This window comes from Monodelphis domestica, chromosome 2 (genome assembly GCF_027887165.1).
Source record: "Monodelphis domestica isolate mMonDom1 chromosome 2, mMonDom1.pri, whole genome shotgun sequence".
Lineage (NCBI taxonomy): Eukaryota > Metazoa > Chordata > Mammalia > Didelphimorphia > Didelphidae > Monodelphis > Monodelphis domestica.
Genome location: NC_077228.1, coordinates 374,192,187 through 374,213,475, shown reverse-complemented (window position 1 = coordinate 374,213,475; position 21,289 = coordinate 374,192,187). Strand labels below are relative to the sequence as shown.

Genomic DNA, 21,289 nt, shown 5'->3' with positions numbered 1-21,289 from the left:
TCTTGGTCCTAGGAAACAGGTTGATGTTCTTTTTCAGAAGGGAGGTAGAGCTCTTTGGGTAGGTAATGTTGTATGCAAAATTATTCTGTAGTGGGAAGGCAATACTGACTAAGCACCTACTATGTATCATATGCTGTGCTTAGCACTTTACACATATCGCATTTGATACAACCACCCTAGGAAATAGGTGCTATTATTATTCCCTCTTTGCAGTTGAGGAAACTGAGGCAGGAGTTAAATGATTTCCCTAGGGTCACAAAGATCATTATTTGGGGGGGGGTATGGGATATGGGAAGTTTCTTTACTTTCTAGAACTGTTATACTGTGGTAAAGATAGTTATGGGCAATTATAGGCTGTTTCAGGGCTTGAACTAATTTGAGTTGTGTCTGATGGGAATTTGGCAATGGGGTAAAGGTCTAGGTTGGGAAAGGCAAAAAGTCTGAGGCTCCCCTGGGTAGCAGCAGGTGGTATTAGTCAATCTTCAGGGTGGGGGAAAGGAAGGTCTTCACTGAGCTTCCTGGGTGCTCCATTAGTATCCTTTTTAGATAGATAATCTCTAAAGTTCCTTCCCATTTGAAATTTCATTATAATCCTTCCAAAAGGATACATATGGGGACAGCTGGATGGCTCAGTGGATTGAGAGCCAGACCTAGAGATGGGAGGTTCTGGGTTTAAATCTGGCCTCAGACACTTCCTAGATGCGTAACCCTGGGCAAATCACTTAACCCCCATTGCCTAGCCCTTGCCACTCTTCTACCTTAGAACCAATACACAGCACTGATTTCTAAGACAGAAGGATGGTTTAAAAAAAACAAACAAAAATATAAAACCAAAAGGATACATAGAAGTATCAACTTGTATTTACCTTAAATATCAATGGGTGTATTTTAAAAAGTACATAACCACAACCAACTAAAATTTTGGAGGAATTACATCTGATTTTGATCTTCTTTACATAACAAAAAGAAAACAGAAGAGGATAATTAAGTGAAAAGTCAGCTAAAAGAGTAGGTGAAGAAGGTAACTAAGGTTTCATTTAAGAGGTACAGGGAATTAAAATTGCTTTTCTCACTTTTCTGGTACTTTGTGAGTGGTGAGAAAGTTAATTTCAATTTTCATTATAGGCTAATTATATGCTAAAAGTGCAATGGTAAGCTTCAAAGCTTTTTTATCTCATAGAAACTATTATGCTCCAAAGACGATATGACACTCATCTGGTGTATCACTGTGGATTTGCCATGTTCTCAGCTTACCTACTTTTAACTGACCTTGGAAAGTATTTCTTTAGTTACAACTGAATTGTGTTCCAGGAAGATCCATTAGCAGACTATTTACACAATATTAACAATGGCAGTTGGTGCATATTGGACCAAGGTGTACACTCCATAATATATCATAGCCTCCATGTCTTCTTTCTCCCCTATCCCCACTTTGGATTCTTCCAGTATATTTAAAAAAAGAAAACAAAAAGCAAACCAAAAACACATAATAGCACAGGTACATCTGTTATTTAGCATTTTTAATTTTCCAAAGTTTACTATCAACCACTTCCAGAGAAACCTTTTCCAATTCAAATGATATTCTCAAAGTAAGAAAACAAAACTAAAAGATATCAAAAATAATATTCAAGTAAACCATCCAAATTCAATGAATTCTATAAAATGCTCAACACCTTCCCCATGATGAATGGAAAGTCTAAGACCCTCCAACTGTAAATTCTAAGCCAATAAAAATGATTGCGATTGAAGACTGACTTTATAGTCCAATTCAAAGAGTACAATTTTTAAAATCCAAATATTTAACCTCCCCCTCCTCCCACCATTACCTGCTGCCTGAAAGACTGGAGTTTTCTCCTGTTAGTAACAAAGATGAGACTTCCTTGGGCTGACAAGTAACTATTTTTTTCCTTGTCTGCTTTGGGGATAAAAAAAAAAGAAAAGACAAAAGGAAAAAACACCCCTAACTTCAATCTAGCATTTTATTCAAGTAAACAGAAGTTCAGTGAATCCATTCACTCACCAACTACTTGTGAATTTCCACTAAGCAGACAAGACCAGCTAATAAGTTGCTATAGCAACACTTGTACACTGAACATTTGCTGCTCTTGGGTGGAGAAGGAAATTTGCTCCCAGACCATAAGGGTGGAGCCAGAGGTGGTGACAGGTAAATCTCAGACAGATATGACATTTCTGGAGCATCACAGAATATTAGAGTTGTTAGAGACCTTAACACAATAAAACCTGTCTATTTTGTGTTGAAGGGAGAGAAGTGCTATAAATTTTTCTGTAAGCTAGTATTACTAAAAACCTATATATCCACATTTTAGGACTAGGATTGTTTTACATTAACCAAATTCATTCCGTCATAACTAAAAATGATTTCATGGAATGTTATCGTTAGGTGCTATAATTAAAAGAGTGCTGGATTCAAACTCAGGTCTTTCTGTCTCAGAAACTGATGGGCTCTCTGACACTGAGCAAATCACCTTCTTTCAGTCTTGGTTTTCACCATTTGTAAAAATGGGGAGAACTGGGGGCAGCTAAGTGGCTCAGTGGATAGTCAGGGATAGAGAGGAGAGGTCCTGGCTTTAAATCTGGCCTCAGACATCTCCTAATAAGCACCTAATCCCCATTGCCTAGCCCTTACCACTCATAGTATTGATTCTAAGATGGAAGGTGAGGGTTTAAAAAAATTGGGGAGAATAACAGCACCTTCTTCATAGGGTTATTATGAAGATGAATAAAAAGGGGAAAACAATAGCAACATCCTCCCAGAATTATTGTGAACATGAAATGAAATATACAGTGATTTATTGTGGGTTTTTTTGGACATCCAGACTCATCTTTTCATGTATTTAGAACTTTTATTATTATTTATCTATTTTCAATTGAAATAATATATGTAAAGTACTTTGAAGACCTTAACAATACTATATAAATGCTGGCTATTATTATTGTGATTGGAAGTAACACCTATCTACTTCAATGCTGTCATTAAAAAAAATAAGCAAAGTCCTACATCCTTCAACAATATCCCAATGCTAGAAAATAAACACTAAAAACCACCCTAAGAACATATGAGTCTATGTGGAGAGGCATGGAGAGTCAGAGAATGGAAAAGAACAACTGTATTGGGAGGTAGAATAGGATTCAAATCTTGGCTCCAACATGTATTACACGAGACCTTAGGTACTCAGTCCCTATGACCTCACTTATCTATAAAATAAAGGAGCCTAGACTAGGTTGACCTCTAAGGTCCCTTCCAGTTCTACATCCATGAATTTCTGAATAAAGTTTAAACAGAGAGGCCTGGGCCCTTAAAAAAAAGAAAGGTGAAAGAGAAGAGAGGGCATTCTGTGAATAAGAGCAGGATTCTATAAAGTGTTTACTGTCTGGCCAGGTACTCGGTTAATGTGATAACAGTAGAGTTGAGAAGTTATTAAATCCAACCTCCTCATTCTATAGAGATGAGGAAACTGAGGCTAGTTGCCCGATTCTTCCAGACTCTTAAGTCCAAAGGTCTGTTCACTGCACCACATTACCTCTTAGATCCTCCAGGGGTCATTAATCTGTTTTCGAGTTATTGCCAACCACAGAAAAACTATGTACTTCCCTACTTTACCCTATTTTCCCATAGGAAAATACTACTTGGAATAATTCTATGTAAGTCAGGATAATGAGTTTCTTTTCTCAATTAGCTATCATGACAGTGTATAGCAAATTCTTTTGCCATAGCCAAAGTGAATTCGAATTCCTCTTTCCCCTGGATATTACCCATTTTCCTCTTTCTTTTTAAGTGCAATTCCTAGGGCATTACTCTTCCCTAGCCCCTTAGTTCTGACCCTCATATAACACTAGCCAATATACTTGGGAAACATGGACTCACTAAAAACGAAAATTTTGAAAGAATAAAGAGAACAGGAACAATGAGTAAAGGGTTCCTTTCATGAAATAATAGAAATAGGGACTAGACTATGATTTACTGGTATTGGGAACACCTGGATGATTTTCTGCAATGTTTACTTTTAGAGGCTTGCTTACAGCATGAAAGGCTAAGCTATTTGCCCAGAAAAACACAGAATGTTTCACAGGTGAAACCTGAATGCAGATCTTTCTGACTCTCTATCTCCTACATGATGTTGCCTTTCTGCCTTATGAAATAATGTGAAACAAAAGAAAATAAGAACCAGAAAAAATGGGTGCTTACTAACTATTCCCATGTAAGAGGAAAACTATGTGGGACTAGACAAAAAATCTTGAGGAAGACTTTGAGGGAATGACTAAAAAACTGAAACTTGTTATATATTGAAATAAATTGCTGAGCAAATTTATTTGGTTTATATTGATGTTTCACCTAACATGTTAAATAAACCATTAATTTAAAGTAGTAAAAACTACAGGAGGGGAAGGGTTAGAGCAAAGATATTTATGAAGTGGAAATAGAGATGACAGAGGGAAGCTTATGTAGTTGAATCATAATACTATCATAAGGCTGGACAACTATGGGTTTGGAAATAATTGTCAAATTTTGAAGACATTGTAGATAGTCAAAGAAAGGAGAAATCAGAGTCAGAAGGAGCCAGAAGGAACCTCATAGGTTACTTAGTTCAACACCCTAGTTTTAGAGATGAAGAAATAGGTTCAAGGACAATAAATTATTTACCTGAGGTACTTAAGAAAAAGTGAGATTCAAACATGGAACCTTTGACTCCAAATCCAACCCTCTTTTCATTTACCCACTGAAATAATGGGAAGATATTTCATGGAAAATATGTAATTTGAATTGGTTTTTGAAGGCTATTGGACAATCAGAGATTAAAGAGGGACATTCTAAGATCATGGAATAACATAAGCAAAATTAAGGAGATAAGATGCTATGAGATGACGCATAGTAGGTTGTGGAAACAGTAAACAATCTGATTGGTTAAGTGAAGACATGATGACATATATATTTGGAGGTTATTACATATTAATATAAAGTTTCTTCTCCAAAACAGATGAATTCACATATCTAGTACAAAGTTGAGGAGAAGCACCAATTTCATTTGCCTCAAGATTAGGAATTTTAAAATTCCATATCTCAAATTTTGTGAGATCTGTTTAAGAATGAATCCTGTTGATACTGTTTCTAAAATTTAACCTAGACATAACCAAAAATAAATAATTCTTTTAAAATGTGATGAAATAATGCCATGATATTTCAATGAATGAGAAAAAGAAATCATTTAGTCTTGGGGAACTCCTAGCAAGTGACTCAGCATTAATTTTAAAAATACTAAGATTTAATATGTTATGGACATGAAACATAATTTAAAAGTTCTTAAAAGTTACATTAAATTAAAATCACTTCAGACAATTAAAAATTCCCAGTGATCAGCAAGGTTCATTGAAGTTGAATTTTACATCATTGCTCTATTGTTCCCATTTCACATCATCTTTCCTGAGTGTCATCTGAATCTTCTGGAAACATTTATGCGGCATCTGACAACTGAAATTTTTCTGAGGAGGCTTAGTCTTATTTGTGCCCTTTTTGGTGACCACCGTGACTGGCACATTCTTTGTTTCTTTTTGGTCTTCATCTTCTGGCTGAATGCTGGAAGCTTCACTCTTTTCATTTTGAGATTTTTGTTGTAGTTTATTTACCTTGGAGGAAGAAAAAAAAACTTTTCAAAACTGTGGTGAAAAAGATTGTGATAAATCCTAAAATATCAGAGTGAGACTTTTTCTTTGAATATATGAAATGGAAAAAAAAAGCTAACTGATAGTTTAGTTGGATTGGTCAAGTACCTACTATATGCCTAGTACAGTGAGCTATATTTTAAAAAAAGCTTATCAGAAACATGTTCCTGAAAATCTAAAGAGAGAGCTGAGACATATGAACATGAAACAAAGAATGCCACAAAACAATATGTAATTGATTATCATTAAGTGGGACTCTCCATTATAATTCTATTATAATCACCACGTTTAGAAAAAATAGTAATAATATGCAAGATGAAATTGGTAAGAATATTTCTCTTTGGCAAAAAATGTGCAGAAAAATTCATATTGGAGGTGACATAATATTAAGCTTATCTGTAGATCAATTTTCAATATATTTCAAAGAGTTCAAAATTCCAAAAGGTTGAAAAATATTATAAATAAAAGCCTTTCCAAAAGGCAAGTAGGAAGATATCAACAGCTACTGAACATATGCAAGGCTTTGTTGGAACCTGGAAAGTCTTTGAGAATAGCTTATTAAGGGAACTTTGAGGAAAATATGAGAAAGAATCAGGCAGGCTCTCAAAGATAATTTTTTTAAGGCAGACCATAGGTTTAGGTTATACAACTGAAAAGTAATGAAGATAGAATATATAGCTCTGCCTATTTATTTCTTGATTTGTCAAAAATATTTGACTTTTGGGTAGCTAGGTGTTTCAGTGGATTGAGAGCCAGGCCTAGAGATGGGATGTCATGGATTCAAATCTTGATGCTGATTCTTCCTAGTTGTGTGACCCTGGGCAAGTCACTTAGCCCCTAATTTCTTCTGCCTTGGAACCAACTTTATTCTAAGATGGAAGGCAGAGGCTAAAAAAAAAAAAACCCCAACAACAACACCCAAACAAAATACCTCTCATGAGGAATGTTAAAATTATACAAAAGTCTTAATTACAGAGGTAACTTTGATCAATGATATGCCAATTATTTACATCAAGTGGAATACAAAGCAGAGAAGCATATATGTCTATGTAAGGTCATGGCTAATCTCATGGAAGAGGTTCTAAGAAAAGAAAGCTCCTCCATTGACCACAAAGATGTCTCAAATGATATTTGCACTGAATACTGGCATACTACAAATCTTCCTCAGTGAAGTCCACTGCAAAAAAATCAATCTAATCATCTAGAATGGAAAAGTTAAGTATATGAAAAATGCATATTACACAGATTTTGAAAGAGCTGCTAGGTAACCTATCAAGTTATTCCATCAGTATATGTGCCTTGGAAAGGTACTGCAGAGGAGCTGGGACCAAAACTAAGCAGAGAAGGGAGGCTGGGATGTAAAGAAACAGGCAACCACAAAGTCTATTTCATTAAGAACAATTTTCTCTTAGTGATTTAAGTGACTGCAAAGCATGCTCTCAAAAGAATCAAAATTATAAATAGTTAAAAGGGCAATAGAAAGACTACTCTCAATGATGTGAATGGATCAGAAGTGATATAAGGAGTATTATTTGGACCATGTATGACCAGAAAGGGAACTGGATGGCCACATAAATAGAGGTTGGAGCTCAAGTAAATAGATATTTCTAAAATATAGTAGAAAAAAGTTTCTAAGCAACCAATTTTTCTTCTTAATGAAGCCATTTTACCCCATTACCCTGTCTGATTTATTTTATGGCAAATATTTGGGAAAGTGTTACAATGCATGGCTAATCTAGTAACTGTTAAGCATAGACAGAATGATTTGCTGCTGGTAAAAAATAGCCAATATAAAAAGATATGTAATTAAAATGCTTGGGATATCTGTATTATAAAAGCTGTAGAATATAAATTATGTGGATGTAGAGTATATTATAATTAATCTTCTGAAGAATGCCTCAATTTTTAAAATGGTACAGTTCTTCTACTTCATCCTTCAAATTTCACCTGTGTCATTACAAAAAATAATTACATAATATAGCCCTGAAAAGAAGGGCAGAATCAAAATTTGTATTAGTGTCCAAATGGTTTTAATTACTTCACAAAGGTAATAAAAAACAACCTATACACTTTATTATTTTCCTGACAAACTCTTATTTTACCTTTGGTTACTGGTTATTTTCAAGGTTAATATTAATAGTGTTAATATTATGCAAGGAGCTATCTACTATATATGACATGAAGGGTCTGGGACTGCCCAACTGATTTAAATGTATCTGTCTGCCTGCAAAGTGTCTTATGATTTCTGAAATTTTATATGTCACTATTGGTCATGCAATCATTAATCATTAGAGACAGAAGTGATCTTAGAGATATTTAATCCAAATCCCTCTTTTTTACAGATAAGGAAACTGAGGTCCAACAGGTTGAAGTGATACTCCTAAGGGTACGGAATCAGTGAGATACAGTTTGGGACTAGAAGTCAAGTCCTTTAGGATACCCAGTCTAATGTCATTTCCACTATATCAATGGATTCTGGTTTAGCTGACATCTCTTGGATTAAGGCATACCAAGAATTTTCTAAAAATACAAATATACCATTAGGTAAAAATTCATGCAGACTTTATCAGTTATTAAATCCTTAGTATATATGTGTCCTATTTTTTTCTTAAAAGGGTACATAACTGGAATTTTTTTGGTGGCAGTGGATTCCTAAAAGTAATGTACTAACCAGGGAGGTAAAGCTTGGGTTTAGTCTTAATGACAAGAAAATTTAGGAAAGGAAAAGCATGAGAAATCTAGGGAGAGGATGATGGAAGATGTGAGAAGAATCCTAAAAGAGAAAGTAAGCTGACCATGAAAATAACTTTTATCTTTATATAACTTTGGCAAAATTGAACACACATAATTACACCTTCCTCATAAAAAGTTTGAAGTATAATATTTATATAAGTTTTATTTCTATCTTAAAAATTTATAGGGGAGCAAATAGTAAATTGTCATGAAAGATGAAAAAAGTTACTGACTCTTCCATTTTCACTACCAGTTGCCTCTAAATACTGTAACGAATTGATTCTTATACAGCAGTTCATAAAGGCAGATGTCTCCTTTTGCTCAAATTTTCTTTAAAGTGTATTATTTGACATAGCTTTTTTACAGTTAGCACCAGAAATATCACTGAATCTACTGACAGACTAGAACCAATGAAGAAAAACTTACATGTTCTTGATATTTCTTCAGTTTGTGTATTTGTTCCCCTTTCATTTCCATTTTTCTAGCTAAACATCCAAGTTCACATTCTAAGTCTTCATTAACTAGAAGTACTGGACTTTCTTGCACTTGCTTTAAAAGTTCTTCGTGTTCACTAGGAGACAAAAGCAAATATTAGAAATGTTGGTTCTCATGATAATGCATTTTGGGTATATTTCACAAAACAATAAATTTATAAAAGTCATATAACTCCCAAGAGTTACATATTAATATTTTTCTTTTTAGCATTGTTCTCTCTTTATGTTAATGTTCAAAGCTTGGCTCTTGAAGTTTCTGAATTTTATTGCCTACTTAATCTCTTGCTCTGCCTTTAAAAAAATCCTTTACATTTTAACATTTCATAAAAATCTTAGATTAGGAATTCCTGATATAGTCATATCTAAACTCAACTCTGGAACTGTTTGCCTAGGAAAATTCCAGAATCAATATTAACCTATGATTTCAAATGCTGACAAGAGATAATGGTTCCAGTTTCTATTTTAAGCTTAAGTGCTATGGGGTGGGCCAGCCTCCCACAGGGGATGGGATCTTGGAGGTGGGAAGGTATTGGCAAAATGATGGATGGGACACAGCTTTCACATTCAACCCAAAGCACAGGTTTCACAGGATAAACTGCTCCGCCTTAGCTGTGGTCTGGTTTTATTTTATACCCTCATGATCACACATCTACTTGGCACAGTTTCATTCTCAACATACATGATTCCATGGAACCTAACAATAGAAAGGAAGCCTAGGGAGATGGTCAATGAAACACTGTTGCTAAGTGCAGGATCAGTGGGTAAAATCAACATGACCCAGATATAGGTTAGGGAATTCAGAGCACAGATTTGCCAGAAATTTTTATGTCTAGAAAAGAGGGTCCTATCTAAATGGGTATATAAGAATATTTAGGTTTAATTTTGTAAGTGGGCTCTCCTGGAAATATCCTGGGGGGACAGAGTGGGACATCTGTATTAACCCTGCAAGCATACTGCTCTCATCTATTTTTCCTTGGGCTAAGTAAGAATGATAATCATGCCAATTCCAATAATAAGGGAATGTTAATAATGAAAGTCACTTAGGGGGATTTCAGTGGATATTTCCATCCTTCCTGGGGGCTGCTTTGCAGTCCCCGGTTTCCATGTGGATTGTGTCAAACAGCATGGTCTTTGATGGCTCCCAGCATTTCCCCCTTTTTTTCTTTTTTGTTTTTTTAAATTGGAGTGCCTTCAATTCATCTTGGACTTAATATAGGGTAGAACCTAGCTATGGATGATGACTGTTATATAGTCAATCAATCTACAATATGACTGGAGATTATCAAATCACCTAAACAACACTCTTGTGATTCTACTACAACAAAGAATTCTAGGATCATTTATTAGGTTTCTACAACACTCTGTGATAGATATGATTAATGTGAATAAAGCCATTTGTAGGTTAGTACCCCTGGACCTGCTGAAAGGATCATTGTGCTTTTGGTCAGCTTTCACTATCAATCATAATTGCTTGGGAGATAAACAACAAAACATCTTCGTATCTAGGTGTAAGGAATTAAAGCAGACTAGTTTTGGGGTTTTCCTCAATTTACAAGTTTTGTTTTTCCTGTGTTTCTTTGAAGTACCTAGCAATGCTGCTTGGCTTCTGTTTCAACAAATTCATTGGAGAGTGGTAACTATAGGAAAAGATTCATTACAGTACTCAAGCTTTAGGTCAGTGTTTATTATAGGGCCTTGGAGCATGTCTTGTGCTTGAGAAAGGAGGGGTCATGGGCAGTAATCTTTGGGCTTTAATTCTGTAATTGCAATCTTTTTGGGATAATAACCTAGGGGGCTAAAAGTAGGGCATACATATATATATATATATATATATTTATTTATTTATTAATTAATCCTATAAGTATTTGCTCTCATATTATTTCTCCTGTATTGGGGAGAGAATAATAATCATAACAAGTCCATTGGGGGGAAAATTTGGGGAGAGAAGTAACAGAGGGGGATCAGCAGAGGGCCCTCATTCTGGGGTCTGCTTTGAAGACCTCCTTTCCTTAGATCATGACCTTGTCAGCTGGTCGGGGTATGGCGGCCTCCAGCATCTCCTCCCTTTTTGTTTTTTTAAAATAAAAGACTTCATCTCTATTGGACTTGGTGGATCCTAGGCGTCTGATGATAATTGGAAAGCAAACAAGAATGAGAAAAAATAAGACAAGAGCAAATCTACAGGCAATAGGGGTGTGAATGATACTGTTATGGGATACATAGGAAGAAACACTGTCATAAAATGAATTTGCAATAGATGAGGCTGAATAAAGGGAAGTACTGGAATGGCTAATATCCATAATTTGTTTATGCAGTGTTTTCAGGTCAATAGAAAATTCTGAGTGGTTCCAAATTCCAAAGATGTGTTGTTGTATGTTCTCCTAAGGAATATCTGATTGGTTATAAGGAAGGGGAGAAACACAAGTCCATTTGTATTCAGCATGGCACTTTGATTTAAATCTCACTTTTATATTCTGTAACTGATTGGTCAATATAAATGGTGGCTTCTTCTAAGACATTTAAAGGAGCCTCTAACCCCTTATCTATGTGTGATGTTCCTGGGTTAAGAGGGCAAGTGAAACATTCTTAGAAAGATTGTCTACATGTTGTGCAGTGTGGACTCCTTGAGCAATGGCTGTAGTGGAGGTTGCTAGGGATGTAAGCTTAAAGTGGATTAAATTTTGGGAAATTGTGGAGTATAGATGTCTATTTATGGGGATAAAATTTCTCTTTGTGTGTTCCAAATCAATCCCTTTTTCTTTTCCTGGGGGGCCCTTCCCAAAATAAGAAAGAGGAAGATTTATGGAACATTCTGTCAATTTTAAAGGCCAAAATTAATTATCTCCTTTCGGGAGGGCTCTGATCATAATTTGTGAATGCTCAATTAGGAAGACATTGAGACAGGACTTTTTAACAAGGACACACATAGAGACGCACAAAATAAATATTAAACACAGACTAAAGGAAGCATGCTTTTAAGAATTAAGGTATTTACTCAAGATCTTGAGGAAGAAAAAAGGGGGAAGGAATGAAAAATCCATCTTGCTATTTCTAAGGTATTGTCTCTTAACTGTGAGAAGGGAAGAAAAGTTTTGGCTCATGAACCTTGAGTGTAAACATTTGAAAAGGCAGGTGACAAGTGATTGGAAGGGGGAATCCTCCCTTCTAGAACCAAGGATCCAGGGGTCATGGTGGTGGAAAAGGAGGACCTCCCATATCCATCCATCCTCTCCTCCCTTCCCCAAGCAGAGGAAAATTCTTCAGAGGTGGGAGGAGGAGCTGCTGGTGACTGCCTAACCTGGGGATTGTTATACCTAGATGCCTCGCCTTCTAACACAGCCTCATTTCCAGGGGGGAGTCTCTCCTCATCAGAATCTAGATTTGGCAATGAAATATTAAATACTTCAGTCTTGGGTTTCTGCCCAGATAGTAAGGGTGTTTTCTCCATGGCAGACAGGTTAGAAAAAGTCTGCCCAAGACGAATAACCTTGTGGGCTCCCAGCACTAAAGTATAGAATTAAGCTTATAAATTATTTGCTAGTCTTCAAAGAGTTCTGGTAGACCAGTACTGGTTGGAGTGTCAACTCTGGGCCATGATGTAGATTTGCCAGTTACAATACCTTATATACTCTGGACATTTCTAAGTCTGAAACACATAACAGAAAAGTCACAGTCTACTACAACAAAGATGTTTTTTTTTTTCTTGAGTGCCTAATGAAATCACAACTCTAAAAGGGAAGTGTTTTTTTAGAGTGTCATTCATAGGATAAAAAAAAGATTATAAAGTACCAGAACCTGATGTTTATTAAAAAAAATTTTTAGCTATTAGTCCAAATCATGGGAATAAATAAACACCTTAGACTAGCTATGGGCATCCATTGAAGAAAAACGAAGATAAAAGTTTAGAGTAGTCATATTTAATTGGTCATGTTAAAAAAGTTTCTATCAGATAATTTCAATAAAGCATCCTTAGATTCTGTAATACAACACCTTACAATTAATTCTCCAAAAGAAATAGTTCTTTAAAGCAAAAAAAAAAATCAATTCTATATTAAGGTTAAAGAAGGAATGCAAGAAATCTCTAAGGAATATTAATTAACCCGAGAAGCAAAATATCTAAATCCCTTGACACTTGTATTTCAGAAAATAAAGACTCCAGAACATACTTACGTGATCATCTGGTCCAATTCATCTTGCATAGCCATCAGTAGGTCAGACAAACCATCACCAACTGAAGAGTAAGAGGATGTGGGTCTGCATCGGACAGTTCTTTTGCTAATAGCCCTGCGTTCGGTTGCTTCAGGACATCCCTGAAGGGAGGGTGAACTACCATGTTTCATCAAATTCAGGAGGGTTTGCACACTTGTATTCGCAGAATGACTCACACTGGCAGACTTAAATGAGAAGACAAACAGCTCAAGACAACTAAAAATGACTGATACTTTAAAATAGCATCTATCTGTTTAAATTTGGACAGTCTTAAAAAAAATAGTATCTTCATTTTTTTTCCTCACCTTTCCTATGGCACCAAACTTTGAATGAGTCTGCTGAAGTCCTCTCTTTGAACATTTTATTTTCTGAAGAATGATAATAAAGTGTAAATAGAAATTCTTTAAAAAAATATTGCTTATGTCTATTCAATTGATAGAATTTTTTTTCAAGGACCCTGAACTTTGAGCAAGAAGCCATTTCACAAAATACCTGCTTCATAGTGAAATAACAGCCAAGTATTTCTGATCCTATTTTGTTACCTAAAATATTCAAGGGGGCAGCTGGGTAGCTCAGTGGATTGAGAGCCAGGCCTAGAGATGGGAGGTCCTAGGTTCAAATCTGACCTCAGACACTTCTCAGCTGTGTGACCCTGGGCAAGTCACTTGATCCCCATTGCCTAGCCCTACCGCTCTTCTGACTTGGAGCCAATACACAGCATTGGCTCCAAGACAGAAGGTAAGGGTTTTTATTTTAAAAAAAAAAAATCTCCACACAATTCCCATCCACAGGTTTTCAAAAGCTACACTAGTGCAGTATAAGTTCTGATAGGTCCTATCATTCTGGAAATGCTTCAAGTATGGTCTCCATGATGAAATGGGATCTGTCCCATGAAGGTATGTTTAGAATAGTACGAATGGACTCGTAAACGGTAGGATGGTATAAGGCATAAAGAGTGCAAGACTTGGAGGCAAGAGGACTTGAATGCAAATCTTTTCTCAGATTCTTCCTAGCTGGGTGGCCCTGGGAAAGTCATTTAACTTCTCAGCCTCAGTTTATGAATCTGTAATATGAGGGTAATAATAGCAACTACTTCATTTGTGAGAAACAAATAATGTTGCATATGCATATATTCTGTAAAACTTAAAGCATTTTCTAAGTGATCACTATAGCTACAGGTGATTGATTCTTTGGCGATGATAACTAAGAAAGGAAAACAAAAATGGTCCTCCATGCTGCTGCTTAAATAATTTTCATTAAGTACTGGTCTAACTACATGACTTGCTTACTCACCCAACTCCAGAGTTTTCCTATTGCTCTAGGATAAAATATAAACTCTTCTATTTAGCTTTTAAACCCCTATAAACTATTGCCAATCAATCTTTCTAGGCTCAGTGTATATTATTTCCTCTCCTTCATGCTGATAATTAGCCCAAATGGCCTTTGTAATATTTCTTAATCAACACTCCTGACTCTGGGCCTTTTTTTCTAACCTTTACCTTCTGTCTTAGAATTGATACAAATATTGGTTCCAAGGCAACAGAGCAACAAGGGCTAGGCAACTAGGGTTAAGTAACTGGTCTAGGGTCACAAAGCTAGGAAGAATCTGAAGACAGATTTGAACCCAAGTTCTCCTGAATCTAGGCCTTAGTGATGGCTGATCCTCATGCCTGAAATGTATTCTCTCTTTACCTACATATTCCTTTTCCCCTTAAATACATATTTCAAATATTACCTTCTATATGAAGCTTTTCTGATCTCCTCAATCAACAGTGCCTTACTTACCTAACTACCTTGTATTCGTTTTTTTTTATTGAATTAAAAAATTTTTATTTTGTCAAACGTTTCCCAATTACATTTTTTTAAAGTTATATTTTATTTGATCATTTCCAAGCATTATTCATTAAAGACATAGATCATTTTCTTTTCCTCCCCCCTACCCCCCATAGCCGACGCGTAAGTCCACTGGGCATTAGATGTTTTCTTGATTTGAACCCATTGCTTTGTTGATAGTATTTGCATTAGAGTGTTCATTTAGAGTCTATCCTCTGTCATGTCCCCTCAACCTCTGTATTCAGGCAGTTGCTTTTTCTTGGTGTTTCCACTCCCATAGTTTATCCTTTGCTTATGAATGGTGTTTTTTCTCCTGGATCCCTGCAAGTTGTTCAGGGACATTACACCGCCCCTAATGTAGAAGTCCATTACGTTCGATTATACCACAGTGTATTAGTCTCTGTGTACAATGTTCTCCTGGTTCTGCTCCTCTCGCTCTGCATCACTTCCTGGAGGTCGTTCCAGTCTCCATGGAACTCCTCCACTTTATTATTCCTTTTAGCACAATAGTATTCCATCACCAACATATACCACAATTTGCTCAGCCATTCCCCAATTGATGTGCATCCCCTCGTTTTCCAGTTTTTGGCCACCACAAAGAGCGCAGCTATGAATACTTTTGTACAAGTCTTTTTGTCCATTATCTCTTTGGGGTACAGACCCAGCAGTGCTATGGCTGGATCAAAGGGTAGATATTCTTTTGTCGCCCTTTGGGCATAGTTCCAAATTGCCCTCCAGAATTGGATCAGTTCACAACTCCACCAGCAATGAATTAATGTCCCTACTTTGCCACATCCCCTCCAGCATTCATTACTTTCCTTTGCTGTTATGTTAGCCAATCTGCTAGGTGTGAGGTGATACCTCAGAGTTGTTTTGATTTGCATCTCTCTGATTATAAGAGATGTAGAACACTTCTTCATGTGCTTATTAATAGTTTTGATTTCTTTATCTGAGAACTGCCTATCCATGTCCCTTGTCCATTTATCAATTGGAGAATGGCTTGATTTTTTGTACAATTGATTTAGCTCTTTATAAATATGAGTAATTAAACCTTTGTCAGAGGTTTCTATGAAGATTTTTTCCCAATTTGTTGTTTCCCTTCTGATTTTAGTTACATTGGTTTTGTTTGTACAAAAGCTTTTTAGTTTGATGTAGTCAAAATTAATTATTTTACATTTTGTGATTCTTTCTATGTCTTGCTTGGTTTTAAAGCCTTTCCCCTCCCAAAGGTCTGACATGTATACTATTCTGTGTTTACCCAATTTACTTATGGTTTCCTTCTTTATGTTTAAGTCACTCACCCATTTTGAATTTATCTTGGTGTAGGGTGTGAGGTGTTGATCTATTCCTAGTCTCTCCCACACTGTCTTCCAATTTTCCCAGCAGTTTTTATCGAATACTGTATTTTTGTCCCAAAAGCTGGGATCTTTGGGTTTATCATATACTGTCTTGCTGAGGTCTCTTTCCCCCAGTCTATTCCACTGATCTTCCTTTCTGTTTCTTAGCCAGTACCAAATTGTTTTGATGACTGCTGCTTTGTAATATAGTTTGAGGTCTGGGACTGCAAAGCCCCCATCATTTGTGTTTTTTTTTCATTATTTCCCTGGATATCCTTGATCTTTTGTTCTTCCAAATGAACTTTGTTATGGTTTTTTCTAAATCAGTGAACAAGTATTTTGGGAGTTCAATGGGTATGGCACTAAATAGATAAATAAGTTTGGGTAGGATGGTCATTTGTTTTTCCAATTGCTCAAGTCTAGTTTTAGTTGTGTGGAGAGTGTTTTGTAGTTGTGTTCATATAGTTCCTGTGTTTGTCTCGGGAGGTAGATTCCTAGGTATTTTATTTTGTCTAAGGTGATTTTGAATGGGATTTCTCTTTCTAGTTCTTGCTGCTGAGCTGTGTTGGAGATATATAGAAAAGCTGATGATTTATGTGGGTTTATTTTGTATCCTGCAACTTTGCTAAAGTTGTTGATTATTTCAATTAGCTTTTTGGTTGAATCTCTAGGATTCTTTAAGTAGACCATCATGTCATCTGCAAAGAGTGATAACTTGGTCTCCTCCTTGCCTATTTTGATGCTTTCAATTTCTTTTTCTTCTCTAATTGCTACTGCTAGTGTTTCTAGTACAATGTCAAATAGTAGAGGTGATAATGGGCATCCTTGTTTCACTCCTGATCTTATTGGGAATGCATCTAGTTTATCCCCATTGCAGATGATATTAGCTGATGGTTTTAGATATATACTGTTTATTATTTCTAGGAATGACCCTTCTATTCCTATGCTTTCTAGTGTTTTTAATAGGAATGGGTGTTGTATTTTATCAAATGCTTTTTCTGCGACTATTGAGATAATCATGTGGTTCTTGCTGGTTTGCTTGTTGATGTGGTCAATTATGTGGATGGTTTTCCTAATGTTGAACCAGCCCTGCATCCCTGGTATGAATCCTACTTGATCATGGTGAATGATCCTTCTGATCACTTGCTGGAGTCTTTTTGCTAGTATCCTATTTAAGATTTTTGCATCTATATTCATTAGGGAGATTGGTCTATAGTTTTCTTTCTGTTTTTGACCTGCCTGGTTTTGGAATCAGTACCATGTTTGTGTCGTAAAAGGAGTTTGGTAGAACTCCCTCTTTGCTTATTATGTCAAATAGTTTGTATAGTATTGGGATTAACTGTTCTCTGAATGTTTAATAGAATTCACTGGTGAATCCATCAGGCCCTGGGGATTTTTTCTTAGGAAGCTCTTTGATGGCTTGGTGGATTTCATTTTCTGATATGGGATTATTTAAGAATTCTATTTCCTCTTCTGTTAGTCTAGGCAGTTTGTATTTTTGTATATATTCATGCATATCTCCTAAATTGGTGTATTTATTGCCATATAATTGGGCAAAGTAATTTCTAATGATTGCCTTAATTTCCTCTTCATCGGAGGTGCTGTCCCCCTTTTCATCTTTAATGCTGTTAATTTGCTTTTCTTCCTTCCTTTTTTTAATTAGATTGACCAGTACTTTGTCTATTTTGTTTGTTTTTTCAAAGTACCAGCTTCTTGTCTTATTTATTAAATCAATAGTTCTATCACTTTCGATTTTATTAATTTCTCCCTTAATTTTTAGGATTTCTAGTTTGGTTTTCTGCTGGGGGGTTTTAATTTGATCGCTTTCGAGTTTTTTCATTTGCATTTCCAATTGATTGATCTCTGTTCTCCCTAGTTTGTTAATATAAGCATTCAGGGATATGAATTTACCTCTGATTACCGCTTTGGCTGCATCCCAAAAGGTTTGGAAGGATGTCTCGCCATTGTCATTTTCCTCGATGAAATTATTAATTGTTTCTATGATTTCTTCTTTAACTAAATGGTTTTGGAGTATCATATTGTTTAATTTCCAATTGGTTTTAGATTTGGTTTTCCATGTACCATTACTAATCATTATTTTTATTGCCTTGTGATCTGAGAAGGCTGCATTCATTATTTCTGCTTTTCTGCATTTGTGTGCTATGTTTCTGTGACCTAATGTATGGTCAATTTTTGTGAATGTGCCATGTGGTGCTGAGAAGAAGGTGTATTCTTTTTTATCCCTTTTTATTTTTCTCCATATGTCTATTAATTCTAATTTTTCTAAGATTTCATTCACTTCTTTTACCTCTTTCTTATTTATTTTTTGATTTGATTTATCTAAATTTGATAATGGTTGGTTTAAGTCTCCCACTAGTATGGTTTTATTGTCTATTTCTTCCTTCAATTCTCCTAGTTTCTCCATTAGAAATTTGGGTGCTATATTATTTGGTGCATACATGTTGATTAATGATATTTCCTCATTGTCTAGAGTCCCTTTTAACAAAATATAATTACCTTCCCTATCCCTTTTGATCAGGTCTATTTTTGCATTGGCTTTATCAGATATCATGATTACCACTCCTGCCTTCTTTCTATCAGTTGAGGCCCAGAAGGTCTTACTCCATCCTTTAATTCTGACCTTGTGGGTGTCAACCCGCCTCATGTGTGTTTCTTGAAGACAACATATGGTAGGGTTTTGGATTCTAACCCATTCTGAGATTTGTCTACGTTTTATGGGTGAGTTCATCCCATTCACGTTCAAAGTTATGATTGTCATTTGTGGACTCCCTGGCATTTTGATAGCCTTCCCTAATTCTAACCTTTTCTTCTTCGGCTCTACCTTTTAGTCCAGTGATTTACTTTGAATCAGTCCCCCTTGTCCCCTCCCTTGATGTTTCCCTTTTTAGTCCCTCCCTTTTTGTTTTCCCTCCCCCCTTCCCCCCTTGGTTTTCCCTTCTCCCTACCCTTGTTGGGTAAGATAGAATTCAAGATCCCAATGGATCTGGATGTTTTTCCCTCTCAGAGTTGATTTCCCTGAGATTGAGGTTTAAGTAAACCCCCCCCTTCCTCTCCTTCTTATAGGAGTTTTCTTCCCCTCCCCTTCCCATGTGAATCTTTGTGTGAGAAAGATTATTCTATTTGGTCTTTCTTTACCCCCTATTTATACATTACATTTTCCCCACATGTTAGTATACATAGATTGATATAAATGTTGTCCTTATAGAAGAGAGTTTGAGTAAAAGAAGAAGATAACATTTTTCCCCTTTCCTTAATATTTACCTTTTCAGGTAATCCTTGCTTTTTGTTTTTCGGTATCAAACTTTCCACAGAGCTCTGGTCTTTTCTTTGCAAAAAGTTGGAAGTCTTCTATTTTGTTGAATGCCCATACTTTCCCTTGGAAGTATATAGTCAGTTTTGCTGGGTAGCTGATTCTTGATTGAAGACCCAGTTTTCTTGCCTTTCTGAAGATCATGTTCCATGCCTTACGATCATTCAGAGTAGAACTTGCAAGGTCTTGTGTGACCCTGATTGGCATTCCTTTATATCTAAATTGTCTTTTTCTGGCTTCCTGTAGGATTTTTTCTTTTGTTTGATAGCTTTGGAATTTGACAATTACATTCCTGGGAGTTGTCTTTTGGGGGTTTAGTGTAGAAGGTGTTCTGTGAGCTCTGTCAGTGGCTGTATTTCCCCCTTGTTCTAGAATCTCTGGGCAATTTTCTTTGATTATATCTTGTATCACGATGTCGAGTTTGGTGTTTATTTCTGGCTTTTCTGGAAGTCCAATTATTCTTAAATTATCTCTTCTCCCTCTATTTTCCAGATCTGTCACCTTGTTGGTGAGATATTTTATGTTCTCTTCTAATTTCTTGGTATTTTGGCTTTGCTTTATTAATTCTTGCTCTTTTACACGATCGTTGTCTTCCAGCTGCCTGATTCTGGCTTTTAAAGCCTGGTTTTCCTTTTCAGTTTGGTCACACCGGTTTTGTAGATGCATGAATTTCTTTTGCATTATTTCCCACTTTTCCTCCCAGAAGGCTTCCATCTTTTTGGTCATTTCTGATTCAAATTCTTCATGGGTTTGTAGAGAGTTTCCATTTCCTTTGGAAGGTTTCGGAGCATTTTCTTGTGCATCATCTTCTATCTCCTCTGTATTTTGTATTTTGGTTCCATAGAATGTGTCCAAAGTCGCCCCTTTCTTCTTATTTTTCTTGGGATTTTGGGGCTTCTGTGCTTCTGTGGAGTTTGCCATCTCTGAATGGGGAAGTATCTCTGTCTGGTGTTCAGAGGCTTTAGTCCTGGGCAGATTGTCGGTTCTATGAGCTTTCCCTGGGTTAAATTGAGTATGGGCAATGACTTTCACTGGAACTGGAATGGAAGGGTCGGACCAGGGGGCCACACTCTCCCCCGGCTCTATCTGCTTCCCTGCAGGGGTCGGGTTGCTTTCCGGAAGTTGCCTTCAGAATAGCTGGCCGTGAGGCTGTTTTGTTGGCCCTGAGGGTTGCTGTTGTTTCAGAGGACCCTGCTCTCTGCGGGGGGGATGGGCCACGGCTTCCGGGAGCTCCAAGGGCAGTGACTTTCACTGGGACTCCGATAGAAGGATCCAGCCCGTGAGGCTGTCTTGCCTGCCCTGAGGGTTGCTGTTGTTTCAGACAACCCTGCTCTCTGCCCGGGTATGGGCTGCAGCTTCCTGGAACTCTGAGGGCAGTGACTTTCACTGGGACTCGGATAGAAGGCCCTGAGGGTTGCTGTTGTTTCGGACGACCCTGCTCTCTGAGCGGGGCGGGGCTGCGGATTCCCGGAGCCTTGGACTCTGCGCTCCTACCCCTTAGGTCTGAGTGATCTCGGGTTCTGGCTTTTGAGGGGGGCCGTACCTTTTGATCCGGGTCCAGGTCCAGGAGGAGGATTCCCAGGGTCTATGCTGTTGATCGTTTTGAATTTCGGCGCCTTAGGAACTTATAGTTTGAGATCAGTCGGGAAGGGTTTTCCGGAGATCTGAACTTT

General features: G+C 36.7%; 1 protein-coding gene across 8 annotated transcripts in view; it reads right to left on the bottom strand.

The window, feature by feature from the left end:
* Positions 1 to 1,503: 1,503 nt before the first annotated feature.
* The window catches only part of CEP57L1 (centrosomal protein 57 like 1), an 87,359-nt gene continuing 67,573 nt past the window's right edge, over positions 1,504 to 21,289 (bottom strand). For 6 of the 8 annotated variants that reach the window (XM_056818650.1, XM_056818653.1, XM_007484407.3 and 3 more), the window contains 4 exons: positions 13,421 to 13,483; positions 13,077 to 13,300; positions 8,839 to 8,983; positions 1,504 to 5,643 (listed from right to left, as the gene is read on the bottom strand). In XM_056818650.1, the coding sequence (XP_056674628.1) occupies positions 5,413 to 5,643; positions 8,839 to 8,983; positions 13,077 to 13,300; positions 13,421 to 13,483 (663 nt within the window). In that variant the 3' untranslated portion in view covers positions 1,504 to 5,412. The remainder of the gene's footprint in view (positions 5,644 to 8,838; positions 8,984 to 13,076; positions 13,301 to 13,420; positions 13,484 to 21,289) is intronic. The other 2 variants (XM_056818651.1, XM_056818652.1) reach the window with 1 other exon arrangement.